Here is a 20,965-nt window from a genome sequence, read left to right on the forward strand (position 1 = left end):
GAATACAAATTGGAAAAGAAGAAGTAAAATTGTCACTGTTTGTAGGTGACATGATACTATACATAGAGAATCCTAAAGATGCCACCAGAAAACTACTAGAGCTAATCAATGAATTTGGTAAAGTTGCAGGATACACAGTTAATGCACAGTAATCTCTTGTTTTCCTATCCACTAACAACAAAAGATCAGAAAGAGAAATTAAGGAAACACTCCCAGTACCATTGCAAAAAAAAGAATAAAATACCTAGGAATAAACCTACCTAGGTAGACAAAAGACCTGTATGCAGAAAACTATAAGACACTGATGAAAGAAATCAAAGATGACACAAACAGATGGAGAGATATACCATGTTCTTGGATTGGAAGAATCAATATTGTGAAGATGAGTATACTACCCAAAGCAATCTACAGATTCAATACAATCCCTATCAAATTACCAGTGGCATTTTTTACATAACTAGAACAAAAAATCTTAAAATTTGTATGGAGACACAAAGGACCCTGAATAGCCAAAGCAGTCTTGAAGGAAAAAAAGGGAATCAGACCCCCTGACTTCAGACAATACTACAAAGCTACAGTAATCAATACAATATGGTACTGGCACAAACACAGAAATATAGATCAATGGAACAGGATAGAAAGCCCAGAGATAAACCCACACACCTATGGTCACATACTCTATGACAAAGGAGGCAACGATATACAATGGAGAAAAGACAGTCTCTTCAATAAGTGGTGCTGGGAAAACTGGACAGCTACATGTAAAAGAATGAAATTAGAACACTCCCTAACACCATACACAAAAATAAACTAAAAATGGATTCAAGACCTAAATGTGAGACCGGACATTTTAAAACTCTTAGAGGAAAACATAGGAAGAGCACTCTGACATAAATCACAGCAAGATATTTTTTGACCCACCCCCTAGAGTAATGGAAATTAAAACAACAATAAACAAATGGGACCTAATGAAACTTAAAAGCTTTTGCAAAGCAAAGGAAACTACAAACAAGACAAAAAGACAACCCTCAGAATGGGAGAAAATATTTGCAAACGAATCAACCAACAAAGGATTAATTTCCAAAATATATAAACAGCTCATAGAGCTCAATATTAAAAAAAACAAACAACCTAATCCAAAAATTGGCAGAAGACCTAAAGAGACATTTCTCCAAAGAAGACATACAGATGGCCAAGAAGCACATGAAAAGCTGCTCAACATCACTAATTATTAGAGAAATGCAAATCAAAACTACAGTGAGGTATCACCTCACACCAATTAGAATGGGCATCATCAGAAAATATACAAACAACAAATGCTGGAGAGGGTGTGGAGAAAAGCGAATCCTCTTGCACTGTCGGTGGGAACGTAAATTGATACAGCCACTATGGAGAACAGTATGGAGGTTCCTTAAAAAACTAAAAATAGAATTACCATATGACCCAGCAATCCCACTACTGGGCATATACCCAGAGAAAACCATAATTCAAAAAGTCATAATTCATGCACCCCAATGTTCACTGCAGCACTATTTACAATAGCCAGGTCATGGAAGTAACCTAAATGCCCATTGACAGATGAATGGATAAAGAAGATGTGGTTTATATATATACAGTGGAATATTACTCAGCCATAAAAAGGAACAAAATTGGGTCATTTGTAGAGATGTGGATGGATCTAGAGACTGTCATACAGAGTGAAGTAAGTCAGAAATTGAAGAACAAATGTCGTATATTAACACATATATGTGGAACCTAGAAAAATGGTACAGATGAACCGGTTTGCAGGACAGAAATAGAGATACAGATGTAGAGAACAAACATATGGACACCAAGGAGGGGAAAGTGGAGGGGGGTGGGTAGTGGTGGTGGGATGAATTGGGAGATTTGGATTGACATATATATACTAATATGCATAAAATAGATAACTAATAAGAACCTGCTCTATAAAAAATAAATTAAATTAAATTAAAAAAAAAGAATGAATAGACAGGTAAGAAACTTGGCCAAGGTTATTCTGCTAGCAAGGTCCAGAGATTGGTACTTATCAAAAAATAGCAGTAATATTTAATGGTGGTGAGGTAGCAGTGAAGTCTGAAATTGTAATAAATTGGTGGTAGAAGTATAAATTATCATAACTTATCTACACAGCCATTTGGAGAAATACTTAGAAAGTCTTTAAAAAGTTCATGCATTTGGAACCAGTAATTCTTCTTCTAGGACTGTCTCCAGATGAAATAAGCAGATTTGTATTTAAAGATTTATGTACAAAGAGATTTAAAGGAGCTTTAATATGTAATATTGAAAATTAGAAACAAACCTAGAAGGGTAATGGTTAAATAAAATATAATCCTTATATATGCTAGAATGTTATACAATAATTTTAAATGTTTTAAAATTCTTTTTAATGACATGGGAAAAACGCTACACACTCATCATGAAGGAAGTACATCAAAATACTAGCAGAGGTTATCTCTGAGTGATATATTTAAGAGATGACCTTTATTCTTTAAAAATATTTTCCTGATTATCTATTTTGAACAAGTTACCTTTAGGAGGGGTTAGGGGTATGAAGAACAAATCCTGAACAGAAGGCTTTTTAGTTTTTTCAGTGTGCATTATTTTTACTGTGAATGAATTAATTCCAGTCTATTCTTTCTTTCTTGAAGTTAAGCAACTAGAATTGGTGATTTACAGCAATGGGTCTAAATGAGAATAAATTGGTAAATCCGATTAAGGATTTAGATCAAAAGCTCAAGTTCTGGAGTCAGACAGATCCGGATTTGAAATCCACATATTTATTGTTTATGTGGCCTTGGGCAAAGTTTTTAATGTTTCTAAATCTCAGTGGAAAAAAATGTGTGGGTGTGGGGGGTGTTATAACAATTGTTAATACATTGCAGGTCTATTGTACATACTCAAGTATCAATCACTATAATTATTGAATAAATTTCCTAATTTATTTCTCCTTCTCTTCCTGATATGTCCAACAATTTTCAAACATACTGAGTCAATGCCTTCTAAACATTCTTACATATAACACTTCCCTGGCTTATGGTGTTAACTTATATCAAAGGGACTATTTGTCACATATATATATATATTTACACATATATGTATTTACACATATATGTACATACATATTATATCTACAATTTATCTCTTGTGAACTTTGGGAGCAGAAAACACAATAATGGAAGTTAGTTGAAATTCCATGTAATTTTCCCATGATTTAGAATAACGACTGCTGTTTAATCTACACACATATAAAAGAGTATATGTAGTCACAGAATTGTAGAGTCAAAGTTCTTTCAAGTTCTCTAAACTATTTTAATTTACATATTTGAAAATATCACTAGTTCATGGCACACTCTAGGTAAGAAACAGGTCCCTTACTCCTTGTCCTGCTTTTTTCCACAGTACCACACAGCCAGATTAACTTACTTTGCCATTACTTTTATTTCTTGATCAAACTGTTGTTTCAGTTCTTCAGTACTAATGTCAACCATCTGAAAAAATAAAATAATATACAGTATAATACAATACAATAACCCCAAGTCTCCTAAAGCTAAAAGGGGCACACGAGATCATCCAGCTGATTCTGCTTTCTTTAAAATAGTAAGGCATCATTCTCCCCATCTTATAGAACAACTGAGAACTAGAAATATTAGCAATTTGCTCAAGGTCTCATGGCTGGTGAGTGGAAGGAAGAAAACCTTATAAACCATGTAACTACATAAACCTCACTGAGTCATTGTGGGAACAAAATTAAATATTATGAGACTTCACTGCATAAACATTCTGGAAAAAAAATTCAATGTAATAGAAAACATAAGCAAATTTGAAGGCAAAAAGAAAAACAAGACCTGCAAAAGTATTTGCAACATATATGACAAAGGGTGACTATATTTATTGTATAAATATGTATTGTATTGGTATTTTTAGAATATAATAATAGATTTAAAATATAAGAAATCAATAAGTAAATGGTAAACACTCTAATAGAAATGGGAACAAAGGACGCAGATAAGAATTAGAAAAAATTTTTCTTATTGTATATTTTCTTTTTGTTTGTTTGTTTTTTGCAGTACGTGGGCCTCTCACTGTTGTGGCCTCTCCCGTTGCGGAGCACAGGCTCCGGATGTGCAGGCTCAGCGGCCGTGGCTCACGGGCCCAGCTGCTCCGCGGCATGTGGGATCTTCCTGGAGCGGGGCACGAACCCGTGTCCCCTGCATCGGCAGGCGGACTCTCAACCACTGCGCCACCAGGGAAGCCCATTGTATATTTTCTAAACTTTATTTTTAAATGAGAAAAGTAATACAAGGAAGCTATTTTTATAAAATTTTTTTAGAATCTTACCATTTTAATATTGATCATGCATGAAGCACTGTGTAGAGTTCAGCTTCTCTATTTTGTGAATCTCCCCAAATTATATGTATAATTGTATGTATGTGTATATAACTACATTTTTTATAGGGACAGAGTCCATAGCTTTCAACAAATTTTTAAATGTTAAGAACTGCCAGCTTAGAATGATGTTTATTTAAAGAAAATACACGCTGAAATCATATATTTCCTAAAGATTAATTTAAAATTTATTATATAACACACTAAGAAGCAACTCTTCCTCTAATTCTTTGTCTTCCTGAAAATATAACTTACTGCTGCAAGCTTCTTCACTGCTACAGTCCTGTTGTTCACATAGCCTTTATACACAACTCCAAATCCTCCCTCTCCCATCTTGTTACCACCGACAGAAATGGGTCGTTCATCAAAGTTATTTGTGACATCCTTCAATTCATAAAATGAAAAACTGTGAAAACCTATAATGTCAATAGAATAAGAAAAAAAGGGCTTCAGTAAAAAGGAAACTGGTTTTAATAACTTCACTATTTTCTCAATTTGGATATTTCATACATATGCAAATATTTACAATTTTTTATTAGTGGAAGAGAGTAAAACCATTTTTAAAATACAAATTTTAAGGCTTACCTTGAGAATTCTGTTTGGTGGTCCTCCACTTAAAACTCTAGTCACTTATTTTCTTTACAAAATGACCCTTTTAAGTTATGTAAATATTTACTTTTTTTTTTTTTCAGAGCTTCTGTGGTCGTTCATATGTCCTATTGCCTCTACTCACTTATAACACTGACTAATACAATGAAGATGGTGCTTAATAAATTAGGGGAAAAAAACAACCACAAAAGAGCTATTATCAGAGTGCACAAACAAAAGGAGAGATTGATTTTAAAGCAGTGATGGTCTTAATAACAAACCCACTAGTATAAAGCACTGCAAGTATTACTTACGTGTATCACTAACTTCTAAACTTCTATTTTCTAGACACGAGGAGTCAGGTGGCATATAGTTTTGTTCAGTATTCTCATCAGATATCACAGATATCCTGTCTTTGCCATAGAGGGGCATATGTTTCTGCTGAACTGTTCCAGTGACTTTAGAAGGCAGTGTATTAACAGTTTTGGGAACAGCATCTAACAAATGAAATAAGATACAAGTTGTCATTCATTAGAAAAAGTGTTTGTGAAAAAGTTAAATTAGGAACTTGGTTCACTTAACATCATTCCAGTTTCCACACGTTAGCCCGACATTTTCACAGCACTACACAAGAAGCTACCTAGTAAGAATTTGTAAATTTTGATAAGGATGGGTAAGGCAGTGTTTCCAAAAAGTGGTTCGTAAGTCACCTGCAACAGAAGCACTGAAGTAGCTGTTTAAACACTTAGACCTTGAACCTAATTCAAGAATTCTGATAATGAGGTCTAGAGTAGAGCCTGGGAAGCTACATGTTTAACAAGAACTCCAGGCGATTCTTATGCCCTCTGAAGGGTGAGTACCACTGGTGTAAATGGCATCAAAGGGAGAAAAAGTAGCTTATGAGGAAGGCAACTAGACACCAGCCCACTGGAACACAATGTAAGGAATTCACGATCACAGAGTCCCACCAGAGTGGAAGTTGACGGTGAAAAAAAGCAAGAGTTTTTTCTCATCGTTCTAAACTTCTTATTGGCACAAAACCACCTGACTTTAACGGTGGGATCAGACTCAATCCTGAAGCCTTCATTTCCTTAGCAGCAAGTCTGCAGTGTCTGGTGTGCTTGCTAAAGAGTTGGGGAGAGTTGAAAGAATGAAAAGGAGTCTTAAATGTAAGGCTCATTTACTATGAGAAAAAAGTAAGACTCAGAAGAAATGTTCCTATTTCTGCTACTTGTCTTTCCACCCTAATTATTGATACCCTAGACATGCTCAGTTTACCTGGTAGCAAAAGACTTGCAGGGGCAAAAAACTCATTTTGGACCAAAAGATCCACGAGATCACCAACTGTGCAATTTGTGGTGCCCCAGTCAAACAGTAATTCACAAGTGGGACTTTTTCCAGTTTGAAGTAATGCTTCAAATCTCCTTAAAGTAAGTAAAAGAGAAACAAGATTAGTATGTAAACAGAGTTAACATGTAAATAGGAATTATTCCCCCAAGCAACCCCAATCCCATCCCCCAGCCCCGAGCACTTCCTACAATACAGCAAGAGAATCAGCAAGAATTACAGAGAACAGGAAAGATAGTCAGAAGGAAAAAATATGCTGAAGATGATGATAAATTGACAGACACTGTGTACTTACAGTCAGCTACAGGATGCACACACATGAACCCATTTAACTCTCGAAAACACTATGAATATCATACTAATTTACCAAAGAGGAAGCGTGAGAGGTAAAGTAAGCAGCCTACAGCCACACTGTCAATAAACTGTACACAAATTGAGATTCAAATTCAGATCTCACTTGACAGAAGGGTATACTCTCAACCTACTAAGCTATATTACTTCCCTACATGACATACTCACTCTGTTAGCCATATGATTCTTAATAAACCAGCCTGCTTAAAGAAATAGAATATACACAAACTTGGAGAATTATCCCAAGTTAAGAAATAGTTTTATTTCTACAGTTAAGAAATATAGTTCTTAACTATATTTCAGTTAAATTGAGGGAAAAACACAGAGCAGTTTTTCATTCAAAATTTCTTTAACAACTAGTTTTGAAAGTAACATTTAAAAACTTGAACTTGGCTTTTCCTGAAATTTTTTTATTTCAAAAAATTTCAAACCTACAGAAAAGTTGAAAGAATAATACCATGAACAGCCATCTGCTCTTCATCTAGATTCACCAAAATGACCAATGGATAACACTTTGCCGTGTTTGTGCTCTCACCCTCTCCATCTCTGTGTCTGTGTGCTCACTTTACAGAGTGTTGGTCAGATGCCTTGTACAATTCACACAGTCTAGATTTGTCTGACTATTCTCTCACGATTAAATTCAGGTGAAAACCTGTTGGTAAGAACACTACAGAGATGACAATGCGTCCTTTGCACTGCATCACATCCGGAGACACATAATTGCAGTTTGTACCATTATTGACGACACCAGTTTGATTACATGGTTAAGGAGGTATATATATTTCAGATTTTTTCTCTATAAAACTATCTTTCCCCTTTGCAATTCATAAATAACCTGTGGATAATACTTTGAAATTGTGTGCGTATCTTGTTCACCAACGCCCTTTTGCCTTGTGATTTTAGCACTCGCTGATGAGCCCTCTGTAATCAATTACTCACTGGTAGTTGTAAATTGGTAACTTTTTAGTTCTATCATTCTTTCAATAATTATTTGCTGCCATTATTCTGTAAAGAAGAGTCTTTTCTCCTCACTACCACTCCCTCGACTATGCTCTCAAAGTTTTAAATAGTTAGTATCAACAAACTGTCTATAAAAATGGTTTTCAAGGTTTAAACTTAAGTTTCTTCCAAGTAATTTAAGATGCTCATCCTTCATAAGAGAAAACGTTTCCTGAAAGGACTAGTATGGGAACTAAGGCTTCAGGTTTTTTTCAGGTTAATGCTGAAAATCACAAATAAATTTCTTTTCCCCTTGCTTCTAAAGACAGATTTTGACATAGGTTTGGGCTGAAAAAACTGACAAAAATAAAATGTGTACTTATATCTTACACTTAATCAAGCAGAGACAAATAGAAAGATGGAAATTATCTGAAGATAGTGTTGAAAAATCCTGGCCAAGAACTAAGAAGTCTATTCATAGATGTGTATATGTACAAGCAACTTTAAAATGTCACATCTGAAGAATTCCTAAAATATACTGTTAAAGTGAATTAGAGACGCACACACTTTTAGGCTCCAGAATTTTACTAGAGATTCTTAAAATATTCTTATGTTACTTTAATCTGGAAATGACAGGTATGAGGAAGAGTGAACTAGGCTCGGCTTGCCAAACAGAAATTTAGAGTAAAAGTTGGAATCTTGATTTTAACCTCAAAAACTTATTTGCAATATCACAATATTGACCTAGCTGATATACTGGAGAATGAAGCAAAAATTGCACAAAAAAAAAAGGGGGTGTGTGATTTATTTCCATTATCTCCCCTAGAGAGAGGTTTATTTTCTGAACTGAAGCAGTAGACAGTATTTGTACCTATTAATCATTCTAGATCGTGATGTAAGAATTTAAAAAGAATTTTACATGTTACCTTATGTGAAACTGATTGTATCTATCATCACCAGATGGTTTTTTAATAGCAACTGCTAACTTCTTCCAGCCTTCTTGAGGATCAATAAAATCTGACAGCTTTCTAATTAGTCCAAGATTGAGGTAGCGCACATATGTTGATGCTGTTATGGGTTTGTTCATCTTTTATTCCTAAAATACGGAAAATTCTCATTAAAATTTTATAGTAGCTTTAGTGATGACATCTGTAAGCTTATACATCACACTTTGCTCTAACTTATGAAATGTTGGGAACTCATTACACCATAATAAAGGAACACTCCAAAGCCAGGTAGTTGCTATTTTCATTTTTCTTCATCTCTAAATATCTATTAAAAAATTACAGGATTATTTTTGTTCTGGCACTAACATTTTCCAAGTGAAATTTACACAAGGGAGCAAAAAGTTTGCTTTTTCAGAAAAATTCATGTAAACATATTCAGGAATCAAATCTATTAAGAAAAAAGTTTTCAATTTAAAATATTTTTCTCAGTCTGTATTTATTTACTATTAAACATTTATACAACACTCTTTGGTGGAAGTAAAAAAAATGTCTTGAAATAATTTGTACAGCATTAAAAGATATGGTCTATCCACTGACTTTTTACATAACATGTTCTTCCTTGGTGCAGCCACAATTTCTGAATCCATCAGATCTGCCTGATCACAATTCATTCCCTACTAAGGCAAACCCTGTGGTTTACCACCTAACTACTCTCTAGACAGAACTTTTATTTCCCCAGTCCCCCTTTTCTTCTGCTACTCCACCCTGGAGAGCTGTAGCCGGGGATAAATCTCACAGTTTTACTTGTACACCAGCACTGCTGAATACAGCTGTGGAGAACCAGGTAACTGAGCAGACTGGTATGAATACAAATTCAGGGGATGATTTTCCATCGGGCCTTCAACACTGCTGTTAGTCCTTTCACTTGTCTTTGCTCATCTTCCTTGGTGACTATTTCACACCTTTAGCTCTGTCCACGTGGTTTTATTTGATCTCCATCTCCCTCATTCTCAGCAGGTGGTCACCTTTCCTTCTAATTAATCAAAACAAATAGATTTAGATATTCTTCTGTCAATTGCTCTCCTGCTCCCCTACATATTTTTATTTTTAAAGTGTAATATAACTAATTTTTGGAGTAAAGAATAGATTCATGCGGTATGAAATTCACACGTTACAGAAGAGTAAGAAGCAAAAAGTCTCCCTGTGTCTTGTGCCTCTTATATTAGCATTCTCTTCTCTTTGGCCTTCTTTGACCACAGCTAGGTAGGTCCATCTACTCTCAACTTAATTATCTTTCATCATTGCACAATGTATTTGTAATTATATATTTATTTGTTTAGTTGTTTACTAATGGTCTCCCCCATTAGACTACAAGCTCCATGAATTCAGGGTCTATGCTCATTTTATTCACTAATATGTAACTAATTACTAGCGCTTTGTAGATATTGGTGTTGTTAAGGGTTAGGAATGAATGAATTTATATATTTCACTTAATCCTCACAGTGACTAAGGCCGTTTTATCATCTCTATTTCACAAAAGTCGTAAGTGAAAGAGTTAGGTCTTGAACCATATCTGACTCCAAAATTCATGCCATATGTCCCTGTTTCTCTAATTCAATGCATTGTTCATGTCATTCTCTTTTCTAGAAAGACCAGTCCTTTCATTCATTCATAAACTCAATAAACACATATGTCAGGCTTTGTGCTAAGTGCTGGGAGCTACAGAGAAGAGAAAAATCTTTGTTTTCAAGCTTCTCAGTCTAGCAGAGGGTGCAAACAATTACAATGAGAATAAATGTTACAGGAAGTGTGAGCAGAGTGTTAATGGGGCCCAGAGAAGGAGCATCAAGGGAGGCAGTCTAAAGGAGGTAGGCCAAGACAGATTTGGGGCAGTGAGAGGTTGGAAGGATGAGTGAAAAGCAATGGGGATAAACCCAAAAGGAAATTCCAGGCAGCAGGAATAGCATGGGAGAGCATGGGTTAGGCTAAGGCAAGTAGTTTGTTAGGGCTGGACCACAGGACGCATGTCATTAAAAGATGAGATTGGAGAGGTAGGCAGGACCAAGTCATCATGTGCCTCATATTCTATGACAAGGGGTTTAAACTTTATACTAAAAGTTACAGGGGATCCAATGCAGGATTTTAAGGAAAGGTATGTGATCTTATGTGGTTAAGTGGATTCCTCTGGATGAAACACTGAAGGAATGTATATTAAGGCAAAGAGAACAGTTTGAAAGTTTTACAATAATCTAGAAATGAAAGCCTGAAGAAAGAAGTATACACTTGGGTAATGGGGAAGAAAAAACTCCAAAGGTTTAGGAGGCCAAATCAAAGTAATTTCAGGATATTAGAGGGAAAGGAGACTGAGGGAAACAAAGAAGCTGATTCCTGGCTTTTTTAGCTAGGGTAATTATGTAGATGATAGAGGAAATAATGTGTTTAGTCCTGGTCATGTTAAATGTGAAATGTCTACCTCTGGCACCACCTAGGGGAGTTGGCACTAAGTAGCTAAATATATGGTCTGGAGCTTAGGAGACAGGTTCAGGTAAAGAATACTCATATATTCATACATGAATAGTTGGTTGAAACAACAAGAAATATGAGCCTGCCTATTAGGAATATATGGAATGTGAAGGAATGAAGGGAAAAAAAGAAACTTAAAAGTACTGATGAGTCGTGGAGGTAAGTAGAGAACCAGGACAGTAGAATACCAGAGATTTCTAGAATTAGCCATAGGTTGGTATAAAAGACCCAGAGAGGTCGAATAAATACTGATGGGTAACCAGAAGGCCTTTGGGTGACTTAAGAACTGTTTTAGTGGAGCAATGAGTGCATGGTAGAAATGCATTTTCCAGGAAGCCTGGCTATGAAGGGAAGGAGAAAGGAAGAAAGGAAGAAAGAAAGAAAAAAAAAAGGAAAGAAAAGGAGCAGTTCTCAAACTATGTACACTTTACATGCTTAAAAATTGTTGTGGACTCCAAAGAGCTTTTGTTTATGTTGGTTACATTACCAATATTTACCGTATTAGAAACTGACACTGAGAAATTGAAAGATTACTTATTCATTAATTCATTTTAAATAATAATAAATGTACTACATGTTAGCATACATAATACATTTTAATAAAAACTATATTTCCCCCCAAAATATGAGTTAAACTTTTTTACAGTTTTGCAAATCTCTTTAATTTTTCGCTTAATGGAAGTCAGCTGGATTATAATATCTGCTTCTGCATTCAATCTGTGGCAATATATCATTTTGGTTAATGTATATGAAGAAAGTCCAGGTTCGCACAGACATATAGTTGGAAAGGGAGCAGTATTTTAACAGCCATTTTACAAAGTAGTATTTTTCTTTGACGCTATACTAAAACTTGATAAGTGACAATTTCCTGAAAGTTAGCTACAGTGTGGAATCTGAAACCATATCAATGAACTTTGTCACATTAAAATCCATTGCACTCTGAATGAATCTTTTACCCATACGTGATTTTGACCTTACAAACCTCTTGAAAGAGACTCAGAGACCCCAACCACCCCCTGAGAACTGCTGGTTTAAGGTTTAAGACAAAACTTGGTTGAAGATATGAAACGGATAGTAAACAGAGGTGAAGGGGTCAACCTTGAATAGAAGAAAACCTCTTCTTCTGAATCTAACAGGAGGGAAGCAGAGGTTTGGATACAGATATATTTGAAGCAAGAGGGAGAATTCCTATACAATGTTATTTTCTCTGTGAAGCAGGAGGTGAGGTCATCCAGGGCTAAGTTAAGAATCGCTCAAGCACCTTGAGGGTCACCTGGTAAATGCCTACTATTCCTTCAAGCTCAACACAAAAGGCACTATTGGCTTTTCCTGATAGTCATCTCTTTTGCTCCAAACTGTCACCTGGTTATTCTTCTATTATAACAATTATCATATTTTATTATTTATTGGTCTGCCTTCTCTCCTAGATGGTGTGCTCTCCTGGGCAGGGACCCAACCAAATTCAGCTTTAGCAGCTACTCAGAATATCTGTGCTGAATGCCAGAAGGCTGATTTTTTAAATTAAGAAATCACATCTGCCTATAGATTTTACAGTTGCTACATTCACACTACTTTTTCTTATTTACTTATACTTCTCTCCATTGTTAAGAAGTACAATGTGATTGACAAAGCTAGTAAAGGTAGAACTGCTTAGTAATCCTAAAAGCTAGAGCTAAAATACAAAGAATTGAGAATAAGAGCAGTCTATCTGAAGACCAGGGATAAATTCTGTAACTCTCCTGCATCCAGATTCTAACAAAGGTGATAGCGTAGGGATGCCAGAAAAGGAAGGCCTTCTAACAACTCCTCCATATATTTAAGTCTGGACGTTCTAAACTTCAGAATTTAAAATGTTACTTAAAACATACATCCATCTATCACCACCAACACATATTTGGAAGAACATACACCAAAATATTAACCGTGGTTATCTCTTGATGGTGATTTATATGGTGGTTTTGTTTTCATTTACTTTTCTGCATTTTCCATAATGAAAATAAATGATATGTGCAGAAAAAATTAAAAAGTGTCACCTCTTTCAAAGTATTCAAGATTTTACTTTAGTACATTTAGGATTAATAGAAGTGGAACAGGATATACTGCTTACAAATAAATAAATATATTCATGACTATTTTCTCATACCATTAATTCTCATGGTAAAGAAAAACCATATTTTCACACTAGACAACTCAGCCAAGAATACGAGGTAAGGTGATCATTGAGAAATAATACTAAAACGAGTATCTGCTTGTGGAACCCAGTGCCTCCCCACCTGCATGCACATTCTCAAACAAAGTACAGTTCAAAATAGAAATTCAAAAAATTTGTATGAAATGCATTAATAAAGTTTTAAGATTATGCTTCAGTAACAGTCTGATCAGAAGAAGAGAGTATAGAGGGGTGGATGGAAGATGGACTTTGAGGTTGCCTGGGCCTGGGTTCTAATGTAGCTCTTCCACAAGCCAACTGTGACCAGGGTCAATAACTCAGTTTCTCTGGACTTTGGTTTCTTCACCTGAAAAACAGAGATGGTCTTACCTAAGAGTTGCTGTATAGATTTTAAATTAAAAAATGCCTAATCCTATCAATAACAAGTGATCAAAGAAAATGTAGCAATGACTATTATAGGGCAGAAGTTATTCTTATGTCACATTAAAAAAAAAAGAAATGTGCAGAATTGTATTTAAGCTCAATTTTCAGAATAGCAGTGAAGGACAACTGAAAGAATGGAACTAAGAGGTCTGAGAACATAGCTAAGCTTTTCATGGTGAGTGTTATTTTATCAAGCATAGTATCTTTAAAATGCTTATAACCTTCCTAAAATACATCATCTACGCATGCTTTCTTAAGCAAAATATTCTAGATATTTTTGGACAACTCAATATCATCATTAAGAACAAAAGCTCATGATACCTTCTAGACCTAATAAATTATATAGGGCTGCCATTCTTAAATAGGATATGCGCTGGTATTCCATAAATTAAACATCACATACCATTCTCAAACATTGATTTATCTCAATGGTAAGTATTTAAACATTTTGGATATACTTTTTAAAAGCCAAAATATTATACATTCGTCATATATTTACTGAGTCTCTATTTTGTGCTGGATATTGATCCAGGTCCCTGGAGATAAAGCGTAAGTAAGAAAAAAAAACAACAACTGAATTCATGGAGCTTATATTCTAATAGAGAAAGACAGGTAATAAGCATTTGCTTTATAGTGCATTAGATGGTGCCAAGTGGAATGGAAAAAAAATAAACTGAGAAAGGGTTTTAATTTTAAATAGGGTAGTCAAAGTAGCCCTCAATAAGAAGGTGCCGTTTGATTAAAGGTTTGAAGGAATGAGAAAGTTAGCCACTGGGATATCTGTGGGAAAGGTTTCTGGGCAAAAGAAATCGTAAATGCAAGGGTCTGGAGTGGGTCCACTGAAAAACAGCAAGGAGACAGTAAGACTGGAGAAGAAGGGGCAGGAAAGTAGACTAGATGAGAGAGGTAATGGGACCAGGTCTCCTCGGGCCCTTATAGCCTTTGGATTGACTTTATCTTCTGAGGGAGATGAAAAGACAGTGGAGGTGTTGAGAAGAGGAGAGACGCACTCTATACTCATGTCTTAAAAGGACACCGGGGACTGCTGCTGAGAATAAAGGATATTAAAGTAAGGGCAGAGAAGCAGGAAGAGACCAATTAGTTCAGTACATCAATAATCCAGGTGGAGGTGCTGGAGGCTTGGATCGGAGAGGTAGCAAAGAAGGTAGAAGTCCTAGGATGATGGATAGTTTCTGAGGTAAAGCACACAGGATCCTGTGTGCTGATGTGAAGGGTGAGAAGATGGCACCTTTACTGAGACGGAGAAGCCTGTGGCAGAAGAGAGTTTAGCCTGGAAGCTCAGGAGCTCTGTTTGGACAGGTCGGAAGCAAACTTCAAATGAATGTTTAGTGTGCAAACAGAAGAATTAAGGAAATCTGAACTTTCTGACAGATCTCTTCAAGGATTACCCCCAGAAAGGGAAAGGGCAATTCTGAATATTCTCCGCTTAGGGCTCCTTGGGCAGACACGTTTTTGAGGCACTGAGAGAGCCATTTGCTCCCATTCTAAATGGCTAAAATGATTTCTGAGGTCTGCTTTTCATCCCTTCGTTCCCTCTCTTGTTTCCAGGCTGTCTGTACACTTTTCCCATCTGATAAGATACTGACAACCCCGCTCCACTTTCCAAGTTCCTGGAAGCCTGACAGACAAGCTAATTAGAATCTTGGGGGGGCTTCGGAATGCTTTCCACGCGGCGAGCATCTCCGCCGGGTGCTGGTCTTACTTCCTGGTTCTCAGGAAAAGATATTTCATTTCGTAAACGGGTTCTCGGAACACACCGCCCGGGAGTTGAGAAATTCCAGGCGCGGTCTCACCGAGCCACCAGGTGACGTCTCTTCCCGCCCCACGGTCCTCCACAGGTACCACTAACTTTCTGATCCCCAGGGACCCACCCACGTCTTCATCCTGGAGCAATTGCTGCCCACGCAACCTACTTCCTCTCTACCTTTTCTCACTTGGGCTGAAGATAAGGCGATTTTCCTTCCGAACCGTCCCTCCACAACCCTGGGGCAGTGGGGCCGAGGCCGGTTCGCGGACCTCGGACACCTCGCGGAGAAGGTGGCGCGCACGGCCGGAATCCCTTACCTGCCCAGGCGCGGGGAGGAGGGGGCGGGCGGGGCGCCGCGGGGCTGAGCCGGCGGTCGAGGAACCCGGGCCCTAGGAATGGCTGGGGCAGGTCCAACCCGTCAGGCCCCGCCCAGGCCCGCCCCCGTCCCGCCCCGTCCCCACCCCCGTCCCGCCCTCTTCCTCTTTGTCCTCCAGGCGGCTCCACAGAGTGAGAAATTCCGGGTCTCTTTTAAGGCACTTCTTTAAGTGGGAGCCTGGCCCTTTAAATAGTCCGTGTCGGAGGCTAAATATTTTAAGGCTTCCGGTCATGCGCACAGCGTAGTGCAGAGGAATTCCTTCACCTGGACGTGAGGTAGACCGGGTTGAGTTTTTTTCGCCAAGTGGGGCTTGTGTATGGGGGGATGACAAGATAGGCATCGGGACCCTGCCCCTTCGTCCCCAAGAGGAGGGCGACCTGAGCTAGTATAGCGTCTTGGGGTAGGCGGGGCTGGGGGAGGAGAAGAAGCCTGTGGAGCTGCTGGCCGTGTCCGGGGTACTTTTGAATGCGCCTGAAGGCTACGCAGCAGAGGACGTTAGTCCTGCTGGTTGGTGGCAGAAGTAGGAAGTTGGAGTGAGTTAGGCGGAGCAACGGCAGTGGAAGGAACTGGAGGCGCTACTGGCCTCCTTTTTTTTAAAACATCCTCCCAGACTCTGCCCTTAGCCAGCACTTCCCCAGCCTCGGGTCAGCCAGACTACCCCCTCTCTCTCCGCCCCGCAGGCTCTTCAACGCATCTGTTGCCTGGGAACACTGCACGTGTGTGCTTAACTCCACGTGGATTCCTTGGCTGCCTTTCAGCACGGTTCCACTCTTACTGAGATGCTTGGTTGTAATAATTCCCTCATCACTGTATTCTCCTCAAGTTGTTCTACCTATGCCACTAGCTTAGAATATCTTCATATCTTCTTCCTTTTACTGGGTAAAGGCTTAGAATGTCTTCATATCTTCTTCCTTTTACTGGGTAAAGAGTAGGTCATTATTCTTTCCAAGGCCAATCCAGCAGCTGAGCTCTTGATCACGTCTCATTGCTTTCCAACTCTTCTAACTCTTCATCACATTCATCCTGCGCAGTGCTATCAGTCGTCTTACTAAAACATCTTTTTGGATTGTGTCATTTTCCTATTCAGACACCTCCAGTGGCCATCCATTGACCACGCAGTGGATTCTAAGTCCCTGACAAGGTGTTCAGTATCTTACCTTGATCGGCACTAATCCAGCTGTATTTTCCAGAACTGTACTAGAAAACACTTTCTCCTACTGCTCTGTATCTGGGCTCTTCAGTTTTCTCTAACACATTGCATATGTTGTTTGTGCATCACTTATGATAGGTCTTTGCCTCATTTCTGTCTCCTGAACTGTTTTGAAGACTTAGCCACTTCTTGCATTATGCCTTTACTGATTATTCTAGGCAAAAGTTATTTCTTCTTTCTTCCTTTTCACTCTTACAGCTGTTTATTTGTACTAGCTGTTTTGTTTATTCAACAGTCAGTATACATTATGTGCCTACTATGTGCTTGACACTGTTCTAATTGTGAGATAATCAGTGAATAAGGCTGACAGGGTTCTTGTTCTCATGGAGCAAACATTCTAGTTGGGGGAGGTATACAATAAATAGTGAAGAAAATTATTAGACAGAAATGCTATGCAGAAAATTAAATAGGATTTTGTGAAAAATAGTGGCTTGCTGGTTCCTCTGGATTATTGGTCAAGGAAGACCTCTTTGAGGATGTTATTGAGGAAGTACTGATTTAATCAACAGGAACAGTTGGCACAAAGGAACTGAAGAAGGCCAGTGAAGCTGGAGTATAGTGGATAATGGGAAAAAGGTACAAGATAAATTTGGGGAATAGACAGAGTCCAGGATCTTAGAAGTCTTCGGAAGCCAGGGTAAGTAATTTGGATTTTATTATAAATGTGATTAGAGGGTTTAAAAAGGGGTTGTGATATGATTTAATTTACCTTTTAAATCATCATTCTGGCTACTCTGTGGAGAATGGACTATAGTGGACTAGTAATAGAAGCAGAGATTAGAGACCTTCACAGTGTATAAGAATTTCTGGAATGGAAGTCCTAAAGTAGAGGTGACAAAAGGACAGCAGGAATAATCAGAGAGCTGTATGCTTAAAGGTGCTGCAACTTTGGTGATGAGAAAGTCAAAGTTATGACCGAGGTGAAGTGGAAATGGTGTGAGGTTGAGATTGAGGAACTGAGGGACAGTGATGTTAAATGGATGGTCATGGAGGTCATGCTGGATAGTAGATTTTAAGCCTGGTATTAAAGTCATCAGTGAATGAAGAATTGTCCTAGGACCAGAGAGAGTATGGCAGCAAATAGTATAGCCTGCTGTCATGAACTTCAAAGGAAATGGGATTTGGGGAGGTAGAGGAGGAAGAAATGGTTTGGAAGTAGCAGTGGCAAACATAGAAAATATTTACAACCTCCAGATCCCAAGGTGGGTATGAAAGGAAAAATAGCCTTCACATGAGAGGACTACAGAAGCAGCAGCTTGGGGAAAATAGCCAGGTTTCATTAGGGCAAGAAACTGGGGAGACTGTGCAGGAAATAAAGGAATGAGGGAAAATAAATATATCCTATATATTCCCTAGGAATTTAGGATATAGAGAATTTGCTGTGATTTCTACATGACATAATAGAAAGAATGGTGTGGAGGTGGTTTTCTAAATTGGTTCAGATTAGTAGAATACACTGTAGAAATGGGGTGAAGGTCCAGATGATGATGAATTTCCTGGAGAGTGTGGTTAACACAAAGAACGGAGTAGTACTGGTCCCCTGAGCATTTTATTTTTCCTGAATCTCCATCTGGTAGCCATGGGTTGTGTGAAGAATGAGTGAAGTTGGCTTCAAGAAGGTTTGTAAAGGTTTTTTTTCTCTCTAATGCCAGAGAGAGATGGTTGGAATTTTCCTCTGGGTCAGTCGCAAAAGTTTGTATCTGTAAAAGTTTGTATCTGGCTTTTAAGAAGGTTTAAGGTCCGGGGTTAATTTAAGCCTACCTAGAAACCTAATCACATTGCAAGTTGGTTTTAGAACTTCATTTATCTATCAATTTGGACTATTTCTTCCTGTCTTCTCCTCATCCCTTCTTCCATCCCTATCTCTTCATATATAAATATCTAGCTACAGATTCTCTGGAATTAGCTGGAAATTTTAGTTTTCAGGGATGGAGTTCAGACAAATCATTGTAAAGAGGCGTATGTTCTAGTCTCTTCTTTGTAGGCCTACAGATGGTATTTTAAAAGTGAACTTGAAACTTAACCCATTTTAATCCTGGAATTTTAATAGATGGAAGCCTGGAGTGGGTGAAGAGTCAAGTTGCAAATCACCAGATATCTCGGTATAAGAGAGTCAAAATACACCTGATATATAGAAATAAATTAGATTAGTAATGTCTTTTAAGGGGACTCAGGATTGGAAGGGAGAGAGAGAAGGAGAAATTAAATAAATCTTTCAAAGCTATTTCTTTTTTTGTTATCCAGAATTTTTCTTTCTGGTAATTGACCACCTCTTTGTTTCTTTTATAGGCATTGTTATTTGAGAATGGAAGAGGATACAGATTTTAGAATCAGGTTTAGTTCTTTGTGTTTCATTACGGATCACGTTGGATTTCATGGCACCATAAAAAGCTCACCAAGTGACTTTGTTGTTATTGAGATTGATGAACAGGGACAGTTAGTTAATAAAGCCAGTGATGAACCTATTTACAAGGTTAATAAAATACTACCTGGGCCAAATAATTTGGCTAAAAGAACAAACCTAGATCCTCAAAATTTATCCTTTGAAGAGAGAAGCAATCAAGAAGTCAGTACTTTGGTTGGGTGCTCTGGTGATGACCAAAATTATGAGCCTGGTTCAGAAAAGGAAGATTCTATCGAAGATGGAACTTCCAAAGGTGAAGAAGAAAACATTGATGTATTAGGATCCTTGTTAGATGAAAAAACTAATGAATTACTGAATCAGTTTGCCTGTGATGTAAAAGAGAAGTGGAGTTCTAAAACTGAACTAATTGGACCATCTCCTGAATTCTCATTAGGCAGAATCCTTGACAAAAACCAGAGGGCTATTTTGCATAGTGCTATTAGGCAGAAATTTCCTTTTTTAATAACTGTAGGAAAAAACAGTGAAATTGTTGTAAAACCAAATCTTGAGTATAAAGAACTCTGTCACTTGGTATCTGAAGAAGAAGCATTTGACTTTTTTAAATATTTGGATGCAAAGAAAGAAAATTCCAAATTTACCTTTAAACCTGATATAAACAAAGATCACAGAAAGGCTGTCCACCATTTTATCAACAAAAAGTTTGGAAATCTTGTGGAAACCAAATCTTTTCCTGAACCGAATTATAGTGCTGATAATCCAAATGTAGTGATAACGGTAAGATTTCGGGAAAAAGCACACAAGCACAGGAAAAGATCTCTTCATGAATGCCAGGAAAGAAAAGTTATATACACAGGTAATTTAATACATCATTATTATTTTCTTAGATAAACTTAGTTAAAGTTGCATGAAAGCTGAATAATTTCAAATGAATTAAATAGCCTTGTCCAGAGATATATTGGAAACAATATATGGGTCCTTTTTTTTAATGGAAGAGAAAGTCTTTCAAAATACACTGGTTGTAAAAATTAACCTTATTGGGGCTTCCCTGGTGGTGGAGTGGTTGAGAATCCGCCTGCCGATGCAGGGGACACGGGTTCGTGCCCCGGTCTGGGAAGATCCCACATGCCGCGGAGCGGCTGGGCCCGTGAGCCATGGCCGCTGAGCCTGCACGTCCGGAGCCTGTGCTCAGCAACGGAAGAGGCCACAACAGTGAGAGGCCCGCGTACCACACACACACACACACACACAAAAATTAACCTTATTGATGAAAGTGTCGTTAACACAGATACTTATAGTTAATGTAGTCACAAATGTATAAAGTTGAAGCAGTTCCTTTGCATTTAAGTAAGTGTTATGGGGATGAATCTTGATTTCATATTTTGAGAGTTATCTTAATTAAAATTAAGTATTTGGAGAGAAGTAGAATATGTTTGCTGTGCTTGGGGAAGTGAATACCTTGTAACCTAAAACAGCTGGACTTCACTGCCCAAGGTAGAGAACCTGCAAACTTACAGGGAGTTCCTTCCTTTGGCTGTCAGTCTTTTAGAGAAG

General features: G+C 37.7%; 2 protein-coding genes across 11 annotated transcripts in view; one reads left to right on the top strand and one right to left on the bottom strand.

Moving 5' to 3' along the window:
• Positions 1–15,876, bottom strand: part of IRAK4 (interleukin 1 receptor associated kinase 4) — a 28,920-nt gene extending 13,044 nt beyond the window's left edge. The window contains exons 1-7 of one of the 6 annotated variants that reach the window (XM_081247918.1): positions 15,781–15,876; positions 9,376–9,612; positions 8,559–8,728; positions 6,274–6,419; positions 5,310–5,492; positions 4,663–4,823; positions 3,445–3,509 (exon numbers count right to left, since the gene is read on the bottom strand). In XM_081247918.1, the coding sequence (XP_081104044.1) occupies positions 3,445–3,509; positions 4,663–4,823; positions 5,310–5,492; positions 6,274–6,419; positions 8,559–8,719 (716 nt within the window). In that variant the 5' untranslated portion in view covers positions 8,720–8,728; positions 9,376–9,612; positions 15,781–15,876. The other 5 variants (XM_081247916.1, XM_081247917.1, XM_081247915.1 and 2 more) reach the window with 5 other exon arrangements.
• Positions 15,877–16,064: 188 nt separating this feature from the next.
• The window catches only part of PUS7L (pseudouridine synthase 7 like), a 33,134-nt gene continuing 28,233 nt past the window's right edge, over positions 16,065–20,965 (top strand). For all 5 annotated transcript variants that reach the window (XR_014017144.1, XR_014017145.1, XM_081250162.1 and 2 more), the window contains exons 1-3: positions 16,065–16,114; positions 17,559–17,686; positions 19,339–20,267. Coding sequence is in view for 3 of the 5 variants with exons in the window: in XM_081250162.1 (XP_081106288.1) it covers positions 19,355–20,267 (913 nt within the window). In the remaining 2 variants the exon portion in view is untranslated. The remainder of the gene's footprint in view (positions 16,115–17,558; positions 17,687–19,338; positions 20,268–20,965) is intronic.

Source organism: Mesoplodon bidens, assembly GCF_964165515.1.
Source record: "Mesoplodon bidens genome assembly, chromosome: 11".
In the NCBI taxonomy this organism is placed as follows: Eukaryota; Metazoa; Chordata; class Mammalia; order Artiodactyla; family Ziphiidae; genus Mesoplodon; species Mesoplodon bidens.